The sequence below is a fragment of the Electrophorus electricus genome, chromosome 24, assembly GCF_013358815.1.
Source record: "Electrophorus electricus isolate fEleEle1 chromosome 24, fEleEle1.pri, whole genome shotgun sequence".
Lineage (NCBI taxonomy): Eukaryota > Metazoa > Chordata > Actinopteri > Gymnotiformes > Gymnotidae > Electrophorus > Electrophorus electricus.
In genome coordinates this window covers 6,989,443-7,008,728 of record NC_049558.1, presented here as the reverse complement: position 1 = coordinate 7,008,728, position 19,286 = coordinate 6,989,443, and the positions used below count along the sequence as shown (strand labels likewise).

The 19,286-nt window shown below is 40.3% G+C and overlaps 2 protein-coding genes across 2 annotated transcripts in view; both read right to left on the bottom strand.

The window, feature by feature from the left end:
- Positions 1-283, bottom strand: part of rgs19 (regulator of G protein signaling 19) — a 32,927-nt gene extending 32,644 nt beyond the window's left edge. Inside the window, exon 1 of the mRNA XM_027021613.2 lies at positions 141-283. The gene's annotated coding sequence lies outside the window, so the exon portion shown is untranslated. The remainder of the gene's footprint in view (positions 1-140) is intronic.
- A 2,008-nt stretch (positions 284-2,291) lies between these two features.
- LOC113584616 (protein LKAAEAR1) lies at positions 2,292-4,436 on the bottom strand. Its single transcript, XM_027021635.2, has 4 exons — positions 4,364-4,436; positions 3,564-3,925; positions 3,255-3,377; positions 2,292-2,806 (listed from the first exon to the last, which is right to left on the bottom strand). Exons 2-4 carry the CDS (start codon positions 3,867-3,869, stop codon positions 2,747-2,749), a joined length of 489 nt encoding a protein of 162 aa, XP_026877436.2. The 5' UTR covers positions 3,870-3,925; positions 4,364-4,436; the 3' UTR covers positions 2,292-2,746.
- Between the last annotated feature and the right edge of the window lie 14,850 nt (positions 4,437-19,286).

Here is a 19,286-nt window from a genome sequence, read left to right as displayed (position 1 = left end):
CTGATGTATAAAAGGAGATCGGGTTTACTGAGGACGACCCATTCTTGAGGAATCACGAACCTTTTGAAAACGGGAAAACCCACCATTCACTGGCAAACTAAACATTTTGCTTTGAATATGCTGCCGATAACAATACTTACAATTTTTGCATTAAAATGATCTGGAGGGCGATAGCCGTTTCGTTTTCTGATGCACATCCGTTTCTTTTTTGCTGTTTTGTGTGTATAAATACAGTATATTTTTTTTCCTCCAATGTTCCAGCTTCAGAATCGACACCCTTACGGAGGCAGGCTAAGGATGAATTGCGCATGCGCTAAGTTAGACAGTTCTACTAAGGCGATTGACGAAGGACTTCCTCGGTAATTGTCATTTCCAATGGAACTCCTGTCAATGAGAGGTTTACTTAGCAGCAGATAATTGTATCCTTGTAAAGAGTCAGCTCTTCATGTGTCAATCATAAATTAATCATGATATAGTTTGGGTTTCTTAGGTAATAGGCTTGGTCCACAAAGTAGAATAAGCTGCAGGCCCTGCTATGTGCTTTCTTCTTTATAAGAACTAAACATATTTTCGTTTTGTCATCAAGTATAGATTCCTTAGCCCTAATAACAAAAATAAGTCCAGGAAAGGTATCCCCGTCTGTAAATTAAGTTGGCAGGTATATAACTTAATCTACTAGATATCAAATCGCAGTTCCTTTCAGCAATGTTTTATGTCTTAGAATTTATAGGACAGCGTTTGATATTGAGAGTATGCTTTAAAGGCGTATTTATTTTTAGATAAATCCTTAGGTCAACCAGCAAGAGGCGCCAAACACCAAGAATAACACAGGAGCACAAGGAACCAACAATATTGTGAAGTGGATTAAAAGTTTCAAATAACCGCGGTACAACCTATTCTCGCTTTATAATGTCTCTACTAACACAGCACTTAAGCCATAACCCCTCTATGCCTGGATACTTGTGGGAAGAATGTGTGTGTGTGTGTGTGTGTGTGTGTGTGTGTGTGTGTGTGTGTGTGTGTGTAAGAGAGAGAGAGAGAGAGAGAGAGAGAGAGAGGAGTGTTTGTGTATATATACATATAAATATAGGCCTACAGACCCATACACATACAGGCATTTATAATATGCAATTTCCAACACAATCAGGCAAGTCTGATTTTAATTAATGAACTGAAATAATGTATGAGGATTATCTACCCCTATAGCAAGCAAAGAATGGGGATATCAATGTAACTGCCACTTGGTGTCAGTAAAGTTCTCTGCTTCACTATAGGGGGAAAAAACCTTTAAACCTTGCAAGACAATAAATTACAGCCTGTTTTATGTGAAGTCCATTAGATGTGCTGATGTTGGTTTCATCAATTACATTTATATTTTAGTTAAAAGACAATATAGAATTGTGCTGAAGGTTGCTTGCTAATATGCAGAGGGATTTCTATGAGTTTTGTCACTGTTTTTATAAGGAGACATTAAGACACAAGAATCTTTACATACATTTTTTTTTCACTCTGTTTTTATCAATATCTGACATATATTTCTTGAGAAAATAGGTGTTAGGACTAATAATCACACCGTATTTAATGGTAAATCCTCTCAAATCTTAGTCTTAAATCAACCATTCTCCTTAATTCTATACACAAAGAGAAAATATGAGGCTGAGATGTACTGTACATGATGAATGTAAATGGATGCACTGGTGTATCATGAAAATGGTGGCATAATATGAAACAACTGAGACAAATCTAACTGTAAACTAGTGACTCATTCTATAGGTCACCATGAATATATTTAATTCAATATTATAGTTAGAATCACAGTTCTAACTGAGATTCTTGTTAAGCTGATGATCGAGTGCCTGTGTTATGTTACAAGCTCTGTCTTCCCTTTCATATATTCTTTACATCAAGATCTCAGTACGGTGCAGTACTGCGAGTCCTGTGCCAGACAGTTGATCAAAATGGTCATCAGGATACTGGTCCTAGTACAGCATCCTGACCAGTCTGCCAGTATCATCTTCACGAGTTTATGACATCTGGTGGCTGGTTACATGCCTACATAGGCACCAAATTAAGCTTTGACGGGAATAGACATAACATAGCATTTCTACAGTATTACTTTATGCACTGGCTGCAGTGCACATTGTTACTGAGCATCTCTTGTGTGTAGAAGATATGTTACCATCTTAAAACCTTCACAGGGAATTGAATTCTAATAGGGTGGCTGGAATGGACTATGTAATTACAGAAGACTTAAAGGAAATAAAAGAGAACTGTGATTTTTTTATTGGGTGTTGTAATAAATCTAAACGTCACAATGTCACAGCCTAGTTCATGTACTTTTCTACAATAAAGTTCAACACTTATTCTGCAGTCAAACCTCAAATCACTACATACCTACAACAGTCCTGTTCCTCCTTCTCCGAGGAAGGCCAGTAGAACAACTCCATTACTTTAGTATGCCACAAGCCATTCAGTATATGTACATAACCAAGTCTTTCTTGGTTAAATCAATAGTGTCCCATTATTGCAGGACACTGCAGAGCTGTCTTGCAACGGGCTACATGTCTTGCAACTACATGAAGCGCTCATGAACTCTGTCAGCAATAATGACTTCAAACATTAAAATACCAATGATGGCCTCTGTGATCCATCATTGAGACTAAATTCTATGCACCTTTGTAATTAATAAACCATGTTATTTCTTTATTTCAGCATTTTACGGTACAGGCGGTTGTTTGTCTTTCATTCATCCTCTGATTATTGTCAGGCCCTTGTCATCCTCCAGAATCTCCTCCACTCTTCGTCTCTGTACAGCATTAGATAAACAAAGAAAAATGTTAAGGCTGAGAAAGCAATTATCACTGTGGAAGGGTGCTATATCAGCATTAACCCAGGGCTTGGACTACTGTCTTCTGGCAGGCCTCACTACACAGTCATGCTCAGTCCTTTAATTCAGAGGCTTCACGTGGAGGATGTAATAATACGTGTAACGTGCATCCTTTTGTCAGAGTGCATCTCCTAATGCACCCAACTGCATGCAACTATAGAGGGATAACAAAATCAACAAATACAAACAGACCCTCAACATCGTCCCCTCACACGTGTGGTCTGTTTTACACACGCTAATCCCATTAAGCGTCATGAAAATGTGCCAAGTAATTTGCTGACATTAGATTCTCTGCACCGCCCTTAGCCACCTGCCTGTAAGTGCTGTGTTATTACAGTGGAAAAACCTGCTGTAGGGTGAAGGGTACCTGTAGCTGATCCAGGCTGTCGCGGATGTTCACCCTCTTCTCCCTCGCCAGCAATAGCAGCTCTAGGCGTATAGCGCTCTGCGCGTTGGACTGGCACGAAATCATTAAGTTCATTTCCTGCTCCTAGAAATACGCGGAAAATGAGATCGGGTTTAAAGGCAAGGGGTAATTAGCCTACTCGTCGCTGTAGGTGTAAGATCTATACAGGAAAAGTGACGAACACTTTTCAGTACACCGTATAGAACCTACAGAACATTACATGATATATAAGGACGCACTGATGGTGTGTTTAGATATAAAATACCCTGCCCTCAAGTTTTGGTATTGCAGCCTCATCTGTCGAATCCTATTTCTCGCTTCGGCGGCTTTTAATTGACCTATGAGCGCGTCTTGACGCAATTTTGAATCCGGGACTTGAAGCTGGTCTTTTTGTCTTTCTTTTCTCTCTTGAGACAGTCGAGTAGAAACACGTTGCCTGGAAGCCGCCATCCACCCTCGCACCTCTTTGGAGGGCTCAGCGTAAGCCAAGTATCGAGCTCTCTGCTGGGGGCACATAGTTTTCAATCCTGCGCTTGTGGGACTCCACTGCTTAGCTCTCTCACCTTGCTCCGTCATCTTTCCTCTCTAAATCCCTGGACGACTGTTTCCAGTCTTTTTTTCAGGGCCAGCTCCTGTACACCGAACACGAATATAAACAAAGAAATAAAAAGTTACAACCGAATCATACGTATTTTCCAAAGTTAAAGCATCAGATCTACTTTAAATTCTTCACTAATGGGATCTAAATACAGGCTACACCCAAAAGGCGCCCTACAATTGATTTAGACAAATATTGGCCGAAACCTGGATTGGATAAAACATGCAGATTGTCACGAAACGTGATACAGATGATAACTCTTGAGAAGCAAGCATACTATTAAAGTGTCTCCATTTGTCTTACTCCGGGAGCAAAGGAAATCGAAATGGACGCCTTCCAACATATGTTAAAAAAATGTAGAAACACGACTGGGCTAAACGCCGAAACTTTTACTTTTCGCGAAATGTTCGATTTACTGTGCTTGGTGTTTTTGCGTTATCAAAGATATGGAATATAACTTACGCATACGTACCAATGTAATTTCTGTAATTTCTGTTCAAAGCGTGGAGGGTATACTAGCTAACGCTAGCTGACTTCTTCCTCACACCAGTCTCGTTTACTGACGTTGTCTTGGTAACGTACTATGTCGTACCGCTCTCCTACTGTTCTGTCAAAACTAGACATTTGGCCTTAGTTTGCATGTGGTGTAAGTATACTTCTCGTTGCAAATGGTATTAACTTTAAACGTATATTTAAAAGAGCACATCAGGTTGCCTCTTAAAGCGCTACGAATGGGAATCTTAATTTGATTCTTAATTCGTTTCAGTGAATTAACGCTACAGAGAATACTTACGTGAAGAAGAATTAGGACAGGCACGCAAGCACAAGAGTGACTTTCCATGAAATATCAGTGTTCGAATTCCTTTTAGTGGGAATGTCCTGTGGTAAATAGTCGCTTAAGCATAAACACAGGCCTAACATTGTGATTATAGAACAGGCATTGGCAAATAGGCATGTATCATCCTATTACATAGCCAGATTATTTTACATGTCAAAAATGAATTTAATCAGCCTGTTGTATTGTTTCCTTTGCAAACGTTTACATATTTCTTGGCCTTTCGGTTTAAAAGCGTCCCGATGTCCACAATGTCTATCACTCCAGTTCAGTTTCGATTCGCTGTTACATTGTTCTATTAATTGACAATATTTCGGGAGTATCATGCCCACAGTGCGCTCATATGAAGAGTGCTAAGATATTTTCAGGATCCTCGTAGTTCAGTATAGTCCTGAGATTTATACCCTGGTACTTCATATGTTATTATAGGGTGAAAGATTTAGATTAAATGTCTTGAGTTTGTGTTAAGAAGGCATATGATTACAATATCTCTGTTATTTGTATTGTATTGTATTGTATTGTATATTGCACAGGCACATTGTGCCGTGTTGAGTTCAGGGCACTGCGCTCTTCATATAGGAAACTCTCATACCAAATTGGGGTTCAACACCTATGCCCTGCGATGTCTGTTTCGAAGCGGAGGTGTTAACAGTGTCAAAGAGATAAGGTGCTGTGATTTCCAGTTACGATACATCTGGGTCTAGTGCTGCCACCTGTTGGCAATGCAAATCAGTTGTTGAACATGCTGAATGCATGCAATACAGGCGAACGACGCAAGTTTTTTCTTTACTAATCTTTAGTTTATTTACTATAACTGTAAACTTCCTGGGTGCGGGTTAAGCCCTGTTTAAGGCTAAATTAGGCTCTCAATTGGGATTCACCAATTATTCCTATTATGTCTTCTGGACTAACATTATATCTGCATTTGGGAAGGTGGTTGATCGAAACAGAGACCTTAAGAAAGGTCTAAAGAAGAGTGGGATTATAGTGATTTTTATTTTGCTAAATGTTCATATATCTCTCTACATTTGGTTCATTCTTCCTTCATGATCAGTTACAACGGGTAAATTGCAAACCATCCATCCAACCATGTGATGCACAATCTTATGACATAATTTTTCTTTTTTGTTAAAATACCTGATTTGGGATTATTTGAGGGTAAGAAGAGATCATCTACAAGCCACAAATCTGTGAGTGGATGTTACTCAGTTGTGTCGAGTGGGAAACAGGAAGGAGAAAAGATATCCAGCATCTTGGCTTTCTGTTTCTGTCTGCCCTCTTCGTGTGCGCCTGTCCCTGTTGTGACTTATCACTGTGGGCATCTTTTTGGACTGCTGCCAAGAGTGAGGGGCTAATTAAAGAGCACTTTCTCTCATCAAAAGCAAATAACCATGTTACAAGCAAAGAACAACAAACAAACAAACAAACAAACCAAAAAATAACAATACGCAGGAGTCTATTTATATGACTAAGAGCCAGGACTAACTGTTGAAATGTGCATACACAAGGGACACATGGGACTTCGTGTTTACTGTTTGTTGATATCTGTGCCCACAGCAGTCTTACCCTGTAGTGCACAAAGCACAAATCAGACCAATATTCCAGCAATGAAAGCACCAGAATAGTGTGACAGATAGCACGACTGTAGGAAACCCAGATATTTTTGCCAGCAGTAAGGCATGGAAGGCGAAATTTAACAAACAGGAGTCACATCCCAGATCCAGGTCTTTGTACACTCAATGGTCCAGCAAATCTAGACTTGCCCAGTTGCCTTTTATTAACAAAGTGGAGGTTTATTATGAGAAAGGTTGTTAACAGGCTTTTGAGTGTGGCGACAAAGCCATTCATGCCCTGAAGAGGCGAGGGAGTCATGAAGCATGCTGTTGGGCTTTAATTAGCACCTGCTGCAGAATGCTAGATAGCTGGATGACTGTGTACAGTTTCACTGGATTTAACATGTGCTTCACATTGATTTCCTGGTGCCTGGTGCCAAGTTCAAAGCTCTCTGTCTATACAGCCTCTGCCCTAACATGTTAAAAGTCTCCCAATCGCTGCAGTAGAGTCCAATCATCCACATTCATTCCCAGCCTCACAGCAATCATATATCTATCATGTTAGACATAGGGCTTTTTTCTGTTACTGCAGGACAAGCTTGACGCTTTTGTGCGGCATTGTGCTGGGATGTGCGTAGCTCCCTGCCAAAGCTGCTCTCCAGATCAGCTGGAAATGATTTAGATATTGTCTCAGCATTGTTCAGCTGTCATATCTCTAAGTATTCAACTCTTAAATAGCATGTTTGGCACCTCCTCTAAAGAGCCGGGCCTGACTGCCCATGGACAATGAGTGATGATAATGAGGAAGAGGATTGTGTTAGAGAGCGAGAGTGGCATGTCTAGTAGACATTATTTTCCTGTTTGCAAACAATGTTGTCTGAACTTTCAATCAATACAAACAGCAGAATTCTAGCAACAGACATTTACCAGCCCATGAGGCTTCCCACAAACATATTTATGGAAGGCAGAAAAGAATACAGATACCTTGGAGTCTGGACAGAACAGCATAAAGCTTGTTTTTTTTTCAGAAGCTACACTACACTGCAGCTGTGCTTACTCCCTGAGTAGGTAAGGCAGGCGTCAAACTGGTGACACTCAAATCTCATGCTCCACAGTGTTTTAGAGACAGTTTAAAAAAATCCCCAACAACACAAGACACAAACGTACCACTACATGAGCGCTTCACCCATCCAGAAGCCATAAGTGTATAGAAATAAGCCAAGTGTGCTTCACAGTGGCTTGTACGTAGCTATAGCAGATGACTGTAGGAGAGCAGGGCCTTTAGATTCTCACATCATTTTGATTAAATGGAAGTAAGTGAGTGTGATGCATAGAACAAGTGAAAAGAAAATATTCTTCAGAGTAAAAACAGGCCATAATTCAGGTGAAGAAGGACTACTCAAAGAGAGAAGTTCAGAAAAGTAAGGTGTGTATAGGAGCAAGTCTCATACAGGAGGAAGGATTGATCACCACCTCCCGCTATGTGATTTTCAGGCCCCTTTGGGGAATTGAGGGAAATTCTATATGACTTACCTTTGGGGTTTAGCTCTATGAATGGCTGCATTCTGGCTGGGGGTCCTGTGTCTTTTGGACTCGATGCTTGACATCATTTTCACTGATTTCCTTTCCTTTCACCTTAACTCTTATCTTAAGCCTCACCAGAAAAACAAAATGTCACTACAAGGGATCACGGGAGACACAAATGAGCACACAGCATGCTGTCCTGCTACAGAGCTCACCCTGTACTTAGCTGGTTGGTTTGGTCTAGCAGGTAATTGCAGTATTGCACTACTGAAGCAGTGACAAAGTGTCTGTGTCCCAAACATTATCCATTATCCCCGCTGACACCTCCATGGAGGAATGAGGATGATAATGAAGTATGCGTAAAAGCAAAGATATACTTAGGGCTCTAAACTCACATTTTACTGTGCGTTTTAATAAATACAGGCATATTTATTACCATTGTTTAATTTGGGAAAAAATTGGGGCATAAATAAATGTGTCTGTGACAAGCTTGGTGGAATGGTGCAACAGGATTTGTGGCATATGCAGCATTTAAATCTGACAGTGCAACGGTAGTTTTGAACCCATTTTGGTTTGGCAGCATTTGTGCTACCGCCTCTGTGGACTTGCTGTCATCGTAACACCAAATGCAGCACAGAATTTTCTTCACTTCAAGCAGGCATATAAAGATGTATCCAATATGTCCTAATGGGATTTTAACCACAAACATCACCTCACTAAATATGGATCTCCCAATTACTAACTAAATACTTTCACGCTACATAGCCTGAACTCCATATCCCAGCATTCACCTGTTGCCAGCATCCTGTCACTCAATCCTGTTCTTCCAATCATCACACCCTCGCTAAATCTGCCTCCCCTTACTACTGATTGTTCTCACCTGTTCTTCATTATTTACCTATCTATATAAAGCATTCCAAGTCCCCATGTTCCCTGTGAAGTATTGCCATGAGTTCTATATGCATACTCAGCGTTATCTTTATCTGTCCGGTTTATAACCTGATCAGTTTCCTGATTATCGTCTCTGCCTTGTCCCTACCTGGTTGGTTAGCCCTGTTGGACTGCTCTCTGGTTTTATGTATTCTGGACTGTTTTCTGGTTTATCCTGTTGATGACTCCTTAGGTTCTGGCCGAGTACCTTGTAGACTCTGACCTCTGCCTGTTGTACTACTCTGAATCTGTATTATCCATTTGTGAATAAAACAAACCCAGTTGTTTACATCTGCACACATCTGTCTCCGATCTGGTTTGTGACCAATACAACTGATTTCATTTTTTTTTATAATGACTATTAAATGTAAATGGGGACAGTTGGCATGTCATTATGCATGTAAAATGGTCAAATTAAAATAATGAGTCATGTCACAATTATGGAAATAATTTTGTTTTCATCACAATGAACAACAATAATGGTAAATATGTATAATCATAATTATTGTTGGCATTGTTACTTGTTGTTTTATTATATATTGTTATTTTATTATTGTTGTTATTAATAAGCGTCATTATAAAAAGAAATTATTATTATTATTATTGTAGTATGTCTGTTTCCTCAATGTTTCAGCAAGCAACTTCCTGACCTTGGCATACCAAAAGCTAAGCGGCACCTGCTTGGCAATTTCCATTTGCCGCTAAACGTACCTTGTGATAACACAAGTAAAGACAGACCTGGACTGCCTTATGGCTTTGTGCAAGTGAGAGTCTAAGCCTTCAGCTCTGCCTGGTTAAGGGAAACTGCTTGAGTCCCTAAATCCCTCTCTGTTTAGCACCCTCCACCCATACCGCATACAGTTTAAGTATGGAAAGAGAAGAAATGACCACAAAAAATCCATGTGGAAATATGTATGTATCTAAAAGAGACACAATTTAAATTTAAACAGTCTATTACAATTAATTTGATTTGAATATTAATTTGATTTGTCTTTTTTTGCATTTATTATGGTTTGTATTCATTTGTCTCTGAAGGAATGATGGCAGTAAAAGAAAACATGCACGCCCAGTGTAAATACTGCAAAACAATGTTGTAATTAATTCAAACTAAAGCTCCCAGTTTCCATTTAGGTTTTTTTTTTTTTACCATCGTTTTCACACTTGTCTCAATACCATGTCCACTATTTCAAAACATTTAACATGTTCGTCATATCAATACACTGCGTGAACTAAACTGTCTATACGTTTGCATTGCATTGATGCAAAAAGTATTCAAGCATCACTTTTTACAAAATTCACGAATACCTTTCTCAGTGTTCACCACCAGCAAAAGTGTGTACAACAACAGCAGTTTAGGCAGACATTTAGATACTCTGTTTAAAACCCAACAAAAGTCTGATCCCTGTGGATGGAAATATGCTGCATTTTGCAATATTAAATTAAAATATACACTGGAAATACTTAAGCTATATAATTCTGATTTTAGCAGAATGTTTATTTTTTGATTGGAGCCTTCTTATCATTGATATAAAAGTGGTCATTCTTGCATTGAAATGCATGTATATAGGGAAAATATAGATTTTCCAATATTATTGCTGTACATGTACTGCTGAAGCTCTGGGCTGTCATTTCAGATAATGACTTATCCAGATAACATTCGGTGTATTAATAAAAATATTATTATAATATTATATTTAATAAAAATCTATGGCCAAATGCAGTGAATAGGATGGAGGGACCAGGCCAACAGTAAACTTCTGATACTGAGAGGCAGACATATGTATGAATTACTGCATATAGTGAAAATACCGATTTGATATTACTGTACTTGTTATTGATTTGTTTTCGGAAACACACAGTATATTCAATGTTACAAGGTGTTTGCATTTTGAAGTTCATTGTACATTGAGAGACAAAGCAGTCTTATGGGAAAGACTGTTATGTTATAGTTCTGACTCTGAATGAATCACTTTAGAATGATATATGAAGGGTTCTGGTGCTTGAAGTGCATTTTGCACCAAAGATAAACTGATGTGCTAAGGTGAGTGTTTCAAAAGCATATGGAATGAAGAATTTGAAGAAGTAAACATGGCACTGAGACAAGTATGAAAACTATTGTAAAAAACTGCAAATCCCTGTGGTCTATGAGTGTTTCTAAACATATGCTCTTCCCTCTCCTGCCATGGGTCCATCTCTATAATGAAAGACTCACCCATCATCCCCTCTCACTTTCTGTCTCACTGGTTTATATAGCGTTGAGAGAAAGGCAACCCCCTCAAATGCCCTGCAATATAAGGCACCTTTGAACAAGGTCAGCTCCAGCTCAACTGAACCTGCTGTGCCACTTGAGCGATGTCGGTGAGTGCATTCTTCAGCTGACCTCTGCGGCTCTGCGATCGAGGCCGGGGCAAGCATCCTTTGTCGCGCGGTCCTGAGACAGCGAGTGCAGACAGCGGCACTAATGGTACTGCATGCATCAGCGCTACACCGAGGGCTGGTTAGAACTCAAATTCAATTGGGGATTGATGTGCACCGTCCTTCGGTCATTGTGTGCTGTCCTAACTTTAGAACTCGCTCATCTGCCTTCTATGCTTTTGTTTGTTTGTGTGTGTGTGTGTGTGTGTGTGTGTGTGTGTGTGTGTGTGTGTGTGTGTGTGTGTGTGTCTACCAATCATATGCAGCGGCTTACATGTTAAATGGAAGTGCTGTGTGTGCTATCTCCACCAGCCTGGCTGCTGGTCTAAAGTGCCCAGTCACAGTGCACAGTCAATGGAACTATCTTAGGTTCACTGAGTAATGTCATTGAGAATCTGTCATTTTTGATAGCATAGATATCTACTTGGCTCCTTTAAGAAAGAAGGCTTATTTTGATCTGTCCAGTAAACTTTATGAAAGTGTTTAAGCTTATCTGTCAGAAATGGCTTGCTAACAGGTTTTTAACAAGTGTAGGCGGTATTTCAGCCAGGTTTGAATCAGGACAGAACTGCTAAACTCAGCCATGATTGCAATGTTGAAACTCACACCTACCTTGGCTCCAGCTGCCCTGCACTTCCCAGCATTGTGGGTTCTTAAATTGGACCCATTAGAGGACATGACCCTTTTACCCAGATAGCTCACATTCTTGGCTAGTCCTTCTTTTATCAGCAATAGATATTACAGCGGGACTTGGAAGTGATGCAGGGGAATATTATTAGAGCCGAGCACTGATAAATGGCTGTCATGGTGGTCTTGAGCATGGTACCCAGTGACAGATTTCTGCCTAGTGACAGATTTCTCTTGGCATTGAGGTTTAGGCACTTGGACTTGGTAGACTTTTGCAGAAACACATATTCTTTTTCAGAACATTTCATGGTCTCAGTCCTTGAGAAGAGGGAGCTTTTTAAACCTATTTCTAATATATTTTCTCAAATACCAATCATGATAAAATATAATAAATGTTCAATAATCATGACCACTTGGCCTTGCGTTAACATTAGATCTCACCGATGTCTAAAACTAATCAAACTTTTAATAAAAAGAGTTTAATAATCAAACAAAGTTTACATTTTCTTGGAGGTCACCATATTGATCGGCACATCTTTGGCTGGATTCATATTTTCTCCCTGCATCTGTGGGCGCATTCATTACAACCGTCTAGTTTTCAAAGATAAGATTATTATAGCATTTCACCTTAGTGTCGGCTCTTATTGATATGTGGTGGCAATGGTCAAATGCTGCAATTTATTTGATTTGCTACTTTGTTTTTCTAGACTTGCAGTGGTTGGATTGGGTTTGGAATTCCTTCAGCAAACATATAAGAGACTAATTTGGGCAGGAGATCAACACTGAAAGTTAAAAGATTTATTCACAATATAAAATCCTTTACAGAAAGTGTTATAAAATTATTTACAGAAAGAAGACAAACCTCTATTTCTTTATCTGTGTAAGCTCTCTGGCATGTTTGCTTTATAATCATAATCATAACAGACTGAGTAAGGCAAGTTCCCATTCAAAATGTATTGCTTGTAGGGAGATGATTTTAAAATAACTGTCCTTAGCAACAGGTAAATGGTCTCTGAATGTCATACACCGTTCATGCTATCTTCATACCCATAATTGCTGCACCTACAAGTCCTTTTGGTGGGCACTTTTGAACATGAGCTAAGGCCATAAGGCATGGCAGCTTCATGCTGTAGATACAGAAACAGAAAAGCAACCAGTCCCACGCAAGTGCGCAGATGAGATTTTCAAAGCACCTTCATTCCTCTAAGAGAACAGCTTCAGACCTTAAAAAGAATGTTTTCTGTTCAGCTCGCTACAAACATGCATATATACAAAAACAGCTTCAAATGAACTATAACAAGTCATTTTCAGAGCATGTACTGTAATTACTAAAGCACAAGAAGGCATGCATGATACATGTAAGTCTAAACAGACCCAAACAAGCAGTAATGAATGTCCTGAATGAACCTTTCTACTATGTTAAACGTATCAACGGTAAAATGTGTCCTTTAGACTACTCAGGGTCATGGTGAAGGTGAATATTCTTTTGGATATGTGAATTAGACAGTTTCTCAGTGATATCAGTTATAATGAACTGAGATTCTTCATGGCTTTAACCCATGTTCTGATTGTCAGTTTAATCTGTGATTTATAAATGACTTTAATAGTTTATTTTATGGCAAGTAAGTGAAAGCTTGATGAACATTAGCATATCTGTATCTGTTTTTAAATAAAGCTGTTTTACGGGGAGAACACAACTGATTTCTGCACCACCAGTGACTGTTAACCATAGCAGGAATGTTTAGCCAATATTTGCAAAAGCAAAAGCCAAAAACACCTGCCGAATACTACTCTCAGAAAGCTTCACCAAAGCTGCTAATTTATCAGTGATGTAGCAGATGTGCCACAACAGGGGTCAGATTTGTTCTGGAAGGAGGTTTAGGTAGGTTATTTTCTGCTCCTGCATTAAGCTGAAACACAGTCATGATGGGTCGCGTTGCCTGCCCTCATAAGAAATTCATGAGGTCTGAACAGACAAACCTCGGAGCAGACAAACCTCAGAGCAGACAAACCCTGGAGCAGACAAACCTCAGAGCAGACAAATCTCGGAGCGGCTGACCTGGGACTTGCCTTTCTTTATTCAGCAGTCAGAGAGGCAATGCCGAGTGAACTGGGAAATCCCAATGACCGCCTTCTACGGCTGTATGGACAAACGAGAATGAAAAAAGTGAGAGACTGGAAAATTCTGAAGGCTGGTAGATGGCTGTGATGCCCCACCCCCTGACGCTGATGCCCCACCCCCTGACGCTGATGCCCCACCCCCTGATGCTGATGCCCCACCCCCTGACGCTGATGCCCCACCCCCTGATGCTGATCTTTACCTCACTTAACCCAGCGAAAAGGTTCCTCGCAGTCTCTCTCCTCACCCTTTCTAGTAAGAAGTCGCATCATTACCTCCCTGTGAGAAATAGTGCCTCACACTGCGTCACTGCCAGACTGAATACCGCTGTATCATTCTAAGCCATGAAGGCCATGCCACTCCCAGTAATTTGATAAACTCTACTACCTTTCTAAAGATCCGGGGGAAACGCCAAACTGACGGATATAGACGTCACACACGTTCAGAGATTTAGTGTTGCTCACTCTTTCTGGATACTTTCTTGCGATGGAGGTCTTTAATACTGTGAATATTTTGTAGCAATTCAACGCAAAACACTACAAGACAATTGGCATCAGTCACACACACACACACACACACACAAACACACCTTACCTCCACAGTGATTTTTTGGCACATAGGCACACTCCTCATAAATAATGAAATCCAAATGGTGGAAAAGTACAAAAATACACCTGAAATATCTGAAAGCTCAGGCTTGTGTTGAGAATACAAAAGTGGCTATTTCTGATTAAATGGTTTGATTATTTGTTAATGGTTTGTCACTTCTCTGGAGGCTACAATAGCTCAGCGTGACACTGTGATTCCACTTCACCCAATCTACTGAACCATATCCTTGTCTTCCAGCTTGTAATGGTCTTTTTATTGAACGCCAATTTAGCTCTGCCGCCCCAAGGCAAGTATCCCACACACGATCAGTGATGGAGTGGGCATGAAATAAGTCAATCATTTATTGCAGTTAAGCCAATATGACAGGATAAAAACCGTGGCGCTGACTTTACACTAACAGTGTTTTTATAAATTAAAACTTTAGAAATATTGTGTAAATATTGTGTGGGGTGAGGGTGTGCACAACACTAAGATGCAATAGTAATAGTCAGCAATTCTAAAATATTGGACTTAGTAAATAGTAACGACTTTGTGCTGGACCAGTTTCCTGCATCTTTTAGTGTCTCAGTGTGTGTAAAAAGGTCATGTGAAGCCTCCCTCTGGCCTGTGTGACTAACCTTGTTTGAAAAGTTGAGTGTGCCTGGCAACACAGCTGCTTTCATTGTATCTCAGAAATAAGGAATAGGATTGGAGGGCCAAGCCAAGCCCCACGAGAGCAGTGGCACCGTGCAAGAACGACGATGGCTGATGGAAGATTAGGTTTGATTTTAGGCTGAACCTCTCTCGCTCTTGCGATCTTGACATCCCCCTCTCAAGCGATCGATCTGTCATGTGCGAGTCATGGGCAGTAAAGCTGTCAATCTTAGGTTACACAGCACCTGTCAAACTGCAGACTTGACAAGGTATACTATCACGATGGTGATAGACATATCAGGTAGGTGGTTGCTAGGAGATAACCACCTTTTCACACGTATACACACACACACACACCCACACACCCACACACACACACACAAACATACACACCCTCACACACCCACACACACACACACCCACACACCCACACCCACACACACACACACACCCACACACCCACACCCACACACACACCCACACGCATGCATGCATGCACACACTCTCTCTCTCTCTCTCTCTCTCTCTCTCTCTCTCTCTCTCTCTCTCTCTCTCTCTCTCTCTCTCTCTCTCTCTCTCTCTCACACATACACACACACACACACACGAATGCATACACTTCCAGTCTGCTGTATTCTGTGGCTTCATTTTTAAAAGAATCTAATAGCTAAACTAAAAATATTCTTAAACAACAACTGAGAAAATATGTTCCATTTTACTATTCAAGGAAGGGGCTGAACCCTGAAAGACTGTGTCCAGGTTTACCACAGCCAGACAAAGGAGCTCTGAGAGTCATTAGCTACTGAGAAAATTGCTTTTGGCTTCTATCCATTCTAACACACTTGGCTGTTTTAGAACACTTGCATTCATAATTACTTTGCCCTTTAGCAACATGAGGTCTCTCCTGTTCTGGCTGCCATACTCTGCTGCACTCATGCACAAAATCAATAGAAGGTATATTATGTCAGTACAACTGATATAACTACCTGTCAACTATAGGAGATTTTATTTTTGTTCAGAAGTTTTTGCTCCTTAAATGCGACTGCTTCCGTTTTTCTCTGGCAGCAGAAGGATTACACATCTTAAGTCCATATCTCTTTATTTACAAGGAGCACGAAAGATTCCAATTCTTATCTCAATTTCTTGTTTAGAAACAACGTGCACATAGCACATAGTGCATTGGGTCAACATCGGCATCAGACAACATGACGTTTTGACATCCTAATAAGAAAGGATGTGCACTGGAGCAGATAACCTTGTGCTGAATACTGATATAATATGCCCATAAAAGAAAAAAGACCTGTTGGTCTGTGTAAATTATGCATCTCATCTACAGCGTTCCCTAATGAGGTTATATAATGAACAGTTATTGCAGGCCAGTAATAGCTGACATACAGCTATTGTTATGTTGTATTCTGTGGCATTCTTTTAGTTGGGCAGAGGGCAGCAAATGTCACAATGGCACTAATGAATGGAAAAAACAACAATCGTTGGCAATAACCACATTGTTCTCCCTCCGCTGGGACTTGTATTGAAATACAATAATGCAATGAAGGACTCCACAGGTTTTGGAGCTGAGGTTTTAAAATATTATGCAATATAAAAGCACTTGGTTTCGACATCAGCCTCTATCTTTTTCAAACTCTATCAGTTTCTTTTTCTTTCTTTGATACCAAGAGAACTGATGCATTCTTTGGGCATCATGTCCTGAATTCCAAATATGTTTGCTTTAATTAGGTATTCGCGTATCTCGATTTCCTGGCATCTTATAGCTAAAGCCCCTGATCTGAATTAGAAATGATCATTTACACTGCTGAATTTCTAAATAGACAAATGGAAGTGATTGTATTAAAATGCATTGTATCTATGTCAATATCTAGGGGCAGTGGTAGCTCAGTGGTTAAGGTACGTGATTAATAAGCAGAAGGTTGTTGCCACTGTTGGGCCCCTGAGCAAGGCCCTTAACCCTCAAGTTGTACTCAGTCATAATTGTAAGTCACTTTGGATAAAAGCATCAGGTAAATTTATATCTTGTTAATGGACCTAGTTTTGTATGTTTCTCAGAAACCCCAATTATTGGTATTTTTTTTGGCATTTATTGCAACATCTATGATGAGACAAAGTTTAGTCAGTGGAATAAATGCTAAAGATTGTCATTTTTTCCTGTGTATTGTTACCTACACTACCATTTGATGAAATACTATAATTTAGCAGCAACCTGGTTTTCCATACAGATTAAACATTGCTCTGTCATGCCTGTATGTGGGGTTCTACAGAATGCACAATTCACAGTGCATCCGTGACACCCTGTTGTGTTGTTTGTTCTTGTTTATTCATTGAGCTACTACTGCTTTATTTTAGTGTCATTTTCCCAGGCCACATTGCAGCTGTGATGATCGCACTTCTTCATGTTTTAAGGCACATCACATATACCGTTATGTTTTAAAAATGGTACAGACTGTTAACAGAGAACAAGGTCCTCCCTAATGACAAGCTGAACAATAGCTCTGCCTGCACTTTGAAATTCCAGAATTAACCGTGCGGTACGACACCACATATACTTCTGTCACAGGAAGAGCATCAGTTACAGTAATTAACACCTGGAACACTGTGGCTTAGCGAGGGACAGGACTGGGAAATCAGGAGCTGAGGGTTATGCTCAACGTCTTCAACACGCTCCAACTATGATTTCTGTCACAACCTTAGCACTAATATGGCAGCAGCGCCCCCACAGAAGTGAGGGGTACTGAAAGTCTCCCTTCTGAGCAACTCCAAATTGCTTTACTAATTTTGGGATTTTATTATTAATTTTTTTTGGTCTTCTGTGTTTTAATTAGATCTGATACCAATTGATGTATACACAAAGGATTTGCCATGGAATTTAATGCCTGGCAACCACCACTGAACAGACCATGACATAGCATTTTCAAGAAAAGTTACTCAAAATAGAATATTGAGTCTGACAAAACGTTCTTGAATGATCATGCATTGCTTATTAACACTTAACAAATAAGCACTTACTTTTACCACGCCTCTCAGTAGTACTGCAATAAGGCAGAGAATATCAGTAAAGATTCTGTGACTTATTTTGAGCTGGTCCTAATGACCAGTAGGAACATCTACAAAATCCTCCATGTCCCAGTCAATCTTGGATTTTGATACACATGATATGAACATATATGATCTCAATATCTCACCCAGAACACACTCCTTCTGTATCTGTTTTTGTTGCCTTAGCTTTATCTTTGTATCTGTGATTCATGGACATAAACCTGAATAAACCTTCATCTGTCTGTTGGGCTCTCTGCATCATTTCTTTATTTTTCTCTCTCCTTGTGCCTTGTGCCTGTTCATCTGTGTATCTCCTCCAGACCATTAATGCTTTCACTATACATGGTTTCCCTCGGAATCCAATTCAAAAGTTGGGCACAGATAGGTCTTCCATCTCTCCCAGATTAAGAGGATTGTGATTGGTTTGAATGACCTTGATTCCTTGATTCACTTTCCCAGCCCTCTGGGTATCTATTAATATACGGAGCTCAGCTCAGCATGGACTGCTGAAGAATGACCTCTGCCTCTTTATTTATTATTTATTTTTGACAGTTTAACTGTAGAAATAAAGGAGATTCATTCCATTCTCAAACAGGATTGTGTTGAGGCCTAGTTTAGCAAATCATTATTTGTGTGACGTATAACGGGGTAAGGAAGATGCAGGGACGAGGCATGTGAAACAGTACATACGTTTTAATCCTAAACACAACTCAACACACATAAACACACTACATGGGTCAAACACCGACAACCTTGACGATACGACACGAGACATATATACACTCATGACAATTACACACAGCAAGGATCAGGTGCACAACACAAGAGGGCGTGGCAATATGGACACACACAGACACGCACGCACAAACACGCACATGCACAAGCACGCACACGCTTGAGGGGGGAGGGGCCGTACCGTGACAGAGCCCCCCCCTCAAGGGCGTGACTCCCGGCGCGCCAGCCTACCGGGCTTTGGCCCGGAGACCAACGCCAAAAGGCGACGTCGGAGGACCGGAGAACCCACCACGGGCCAGCGCGAGCAGGGTAGCGGAGGGAAGGACAGGGACCAAGACGATGACACACACAGGGATGCACACAC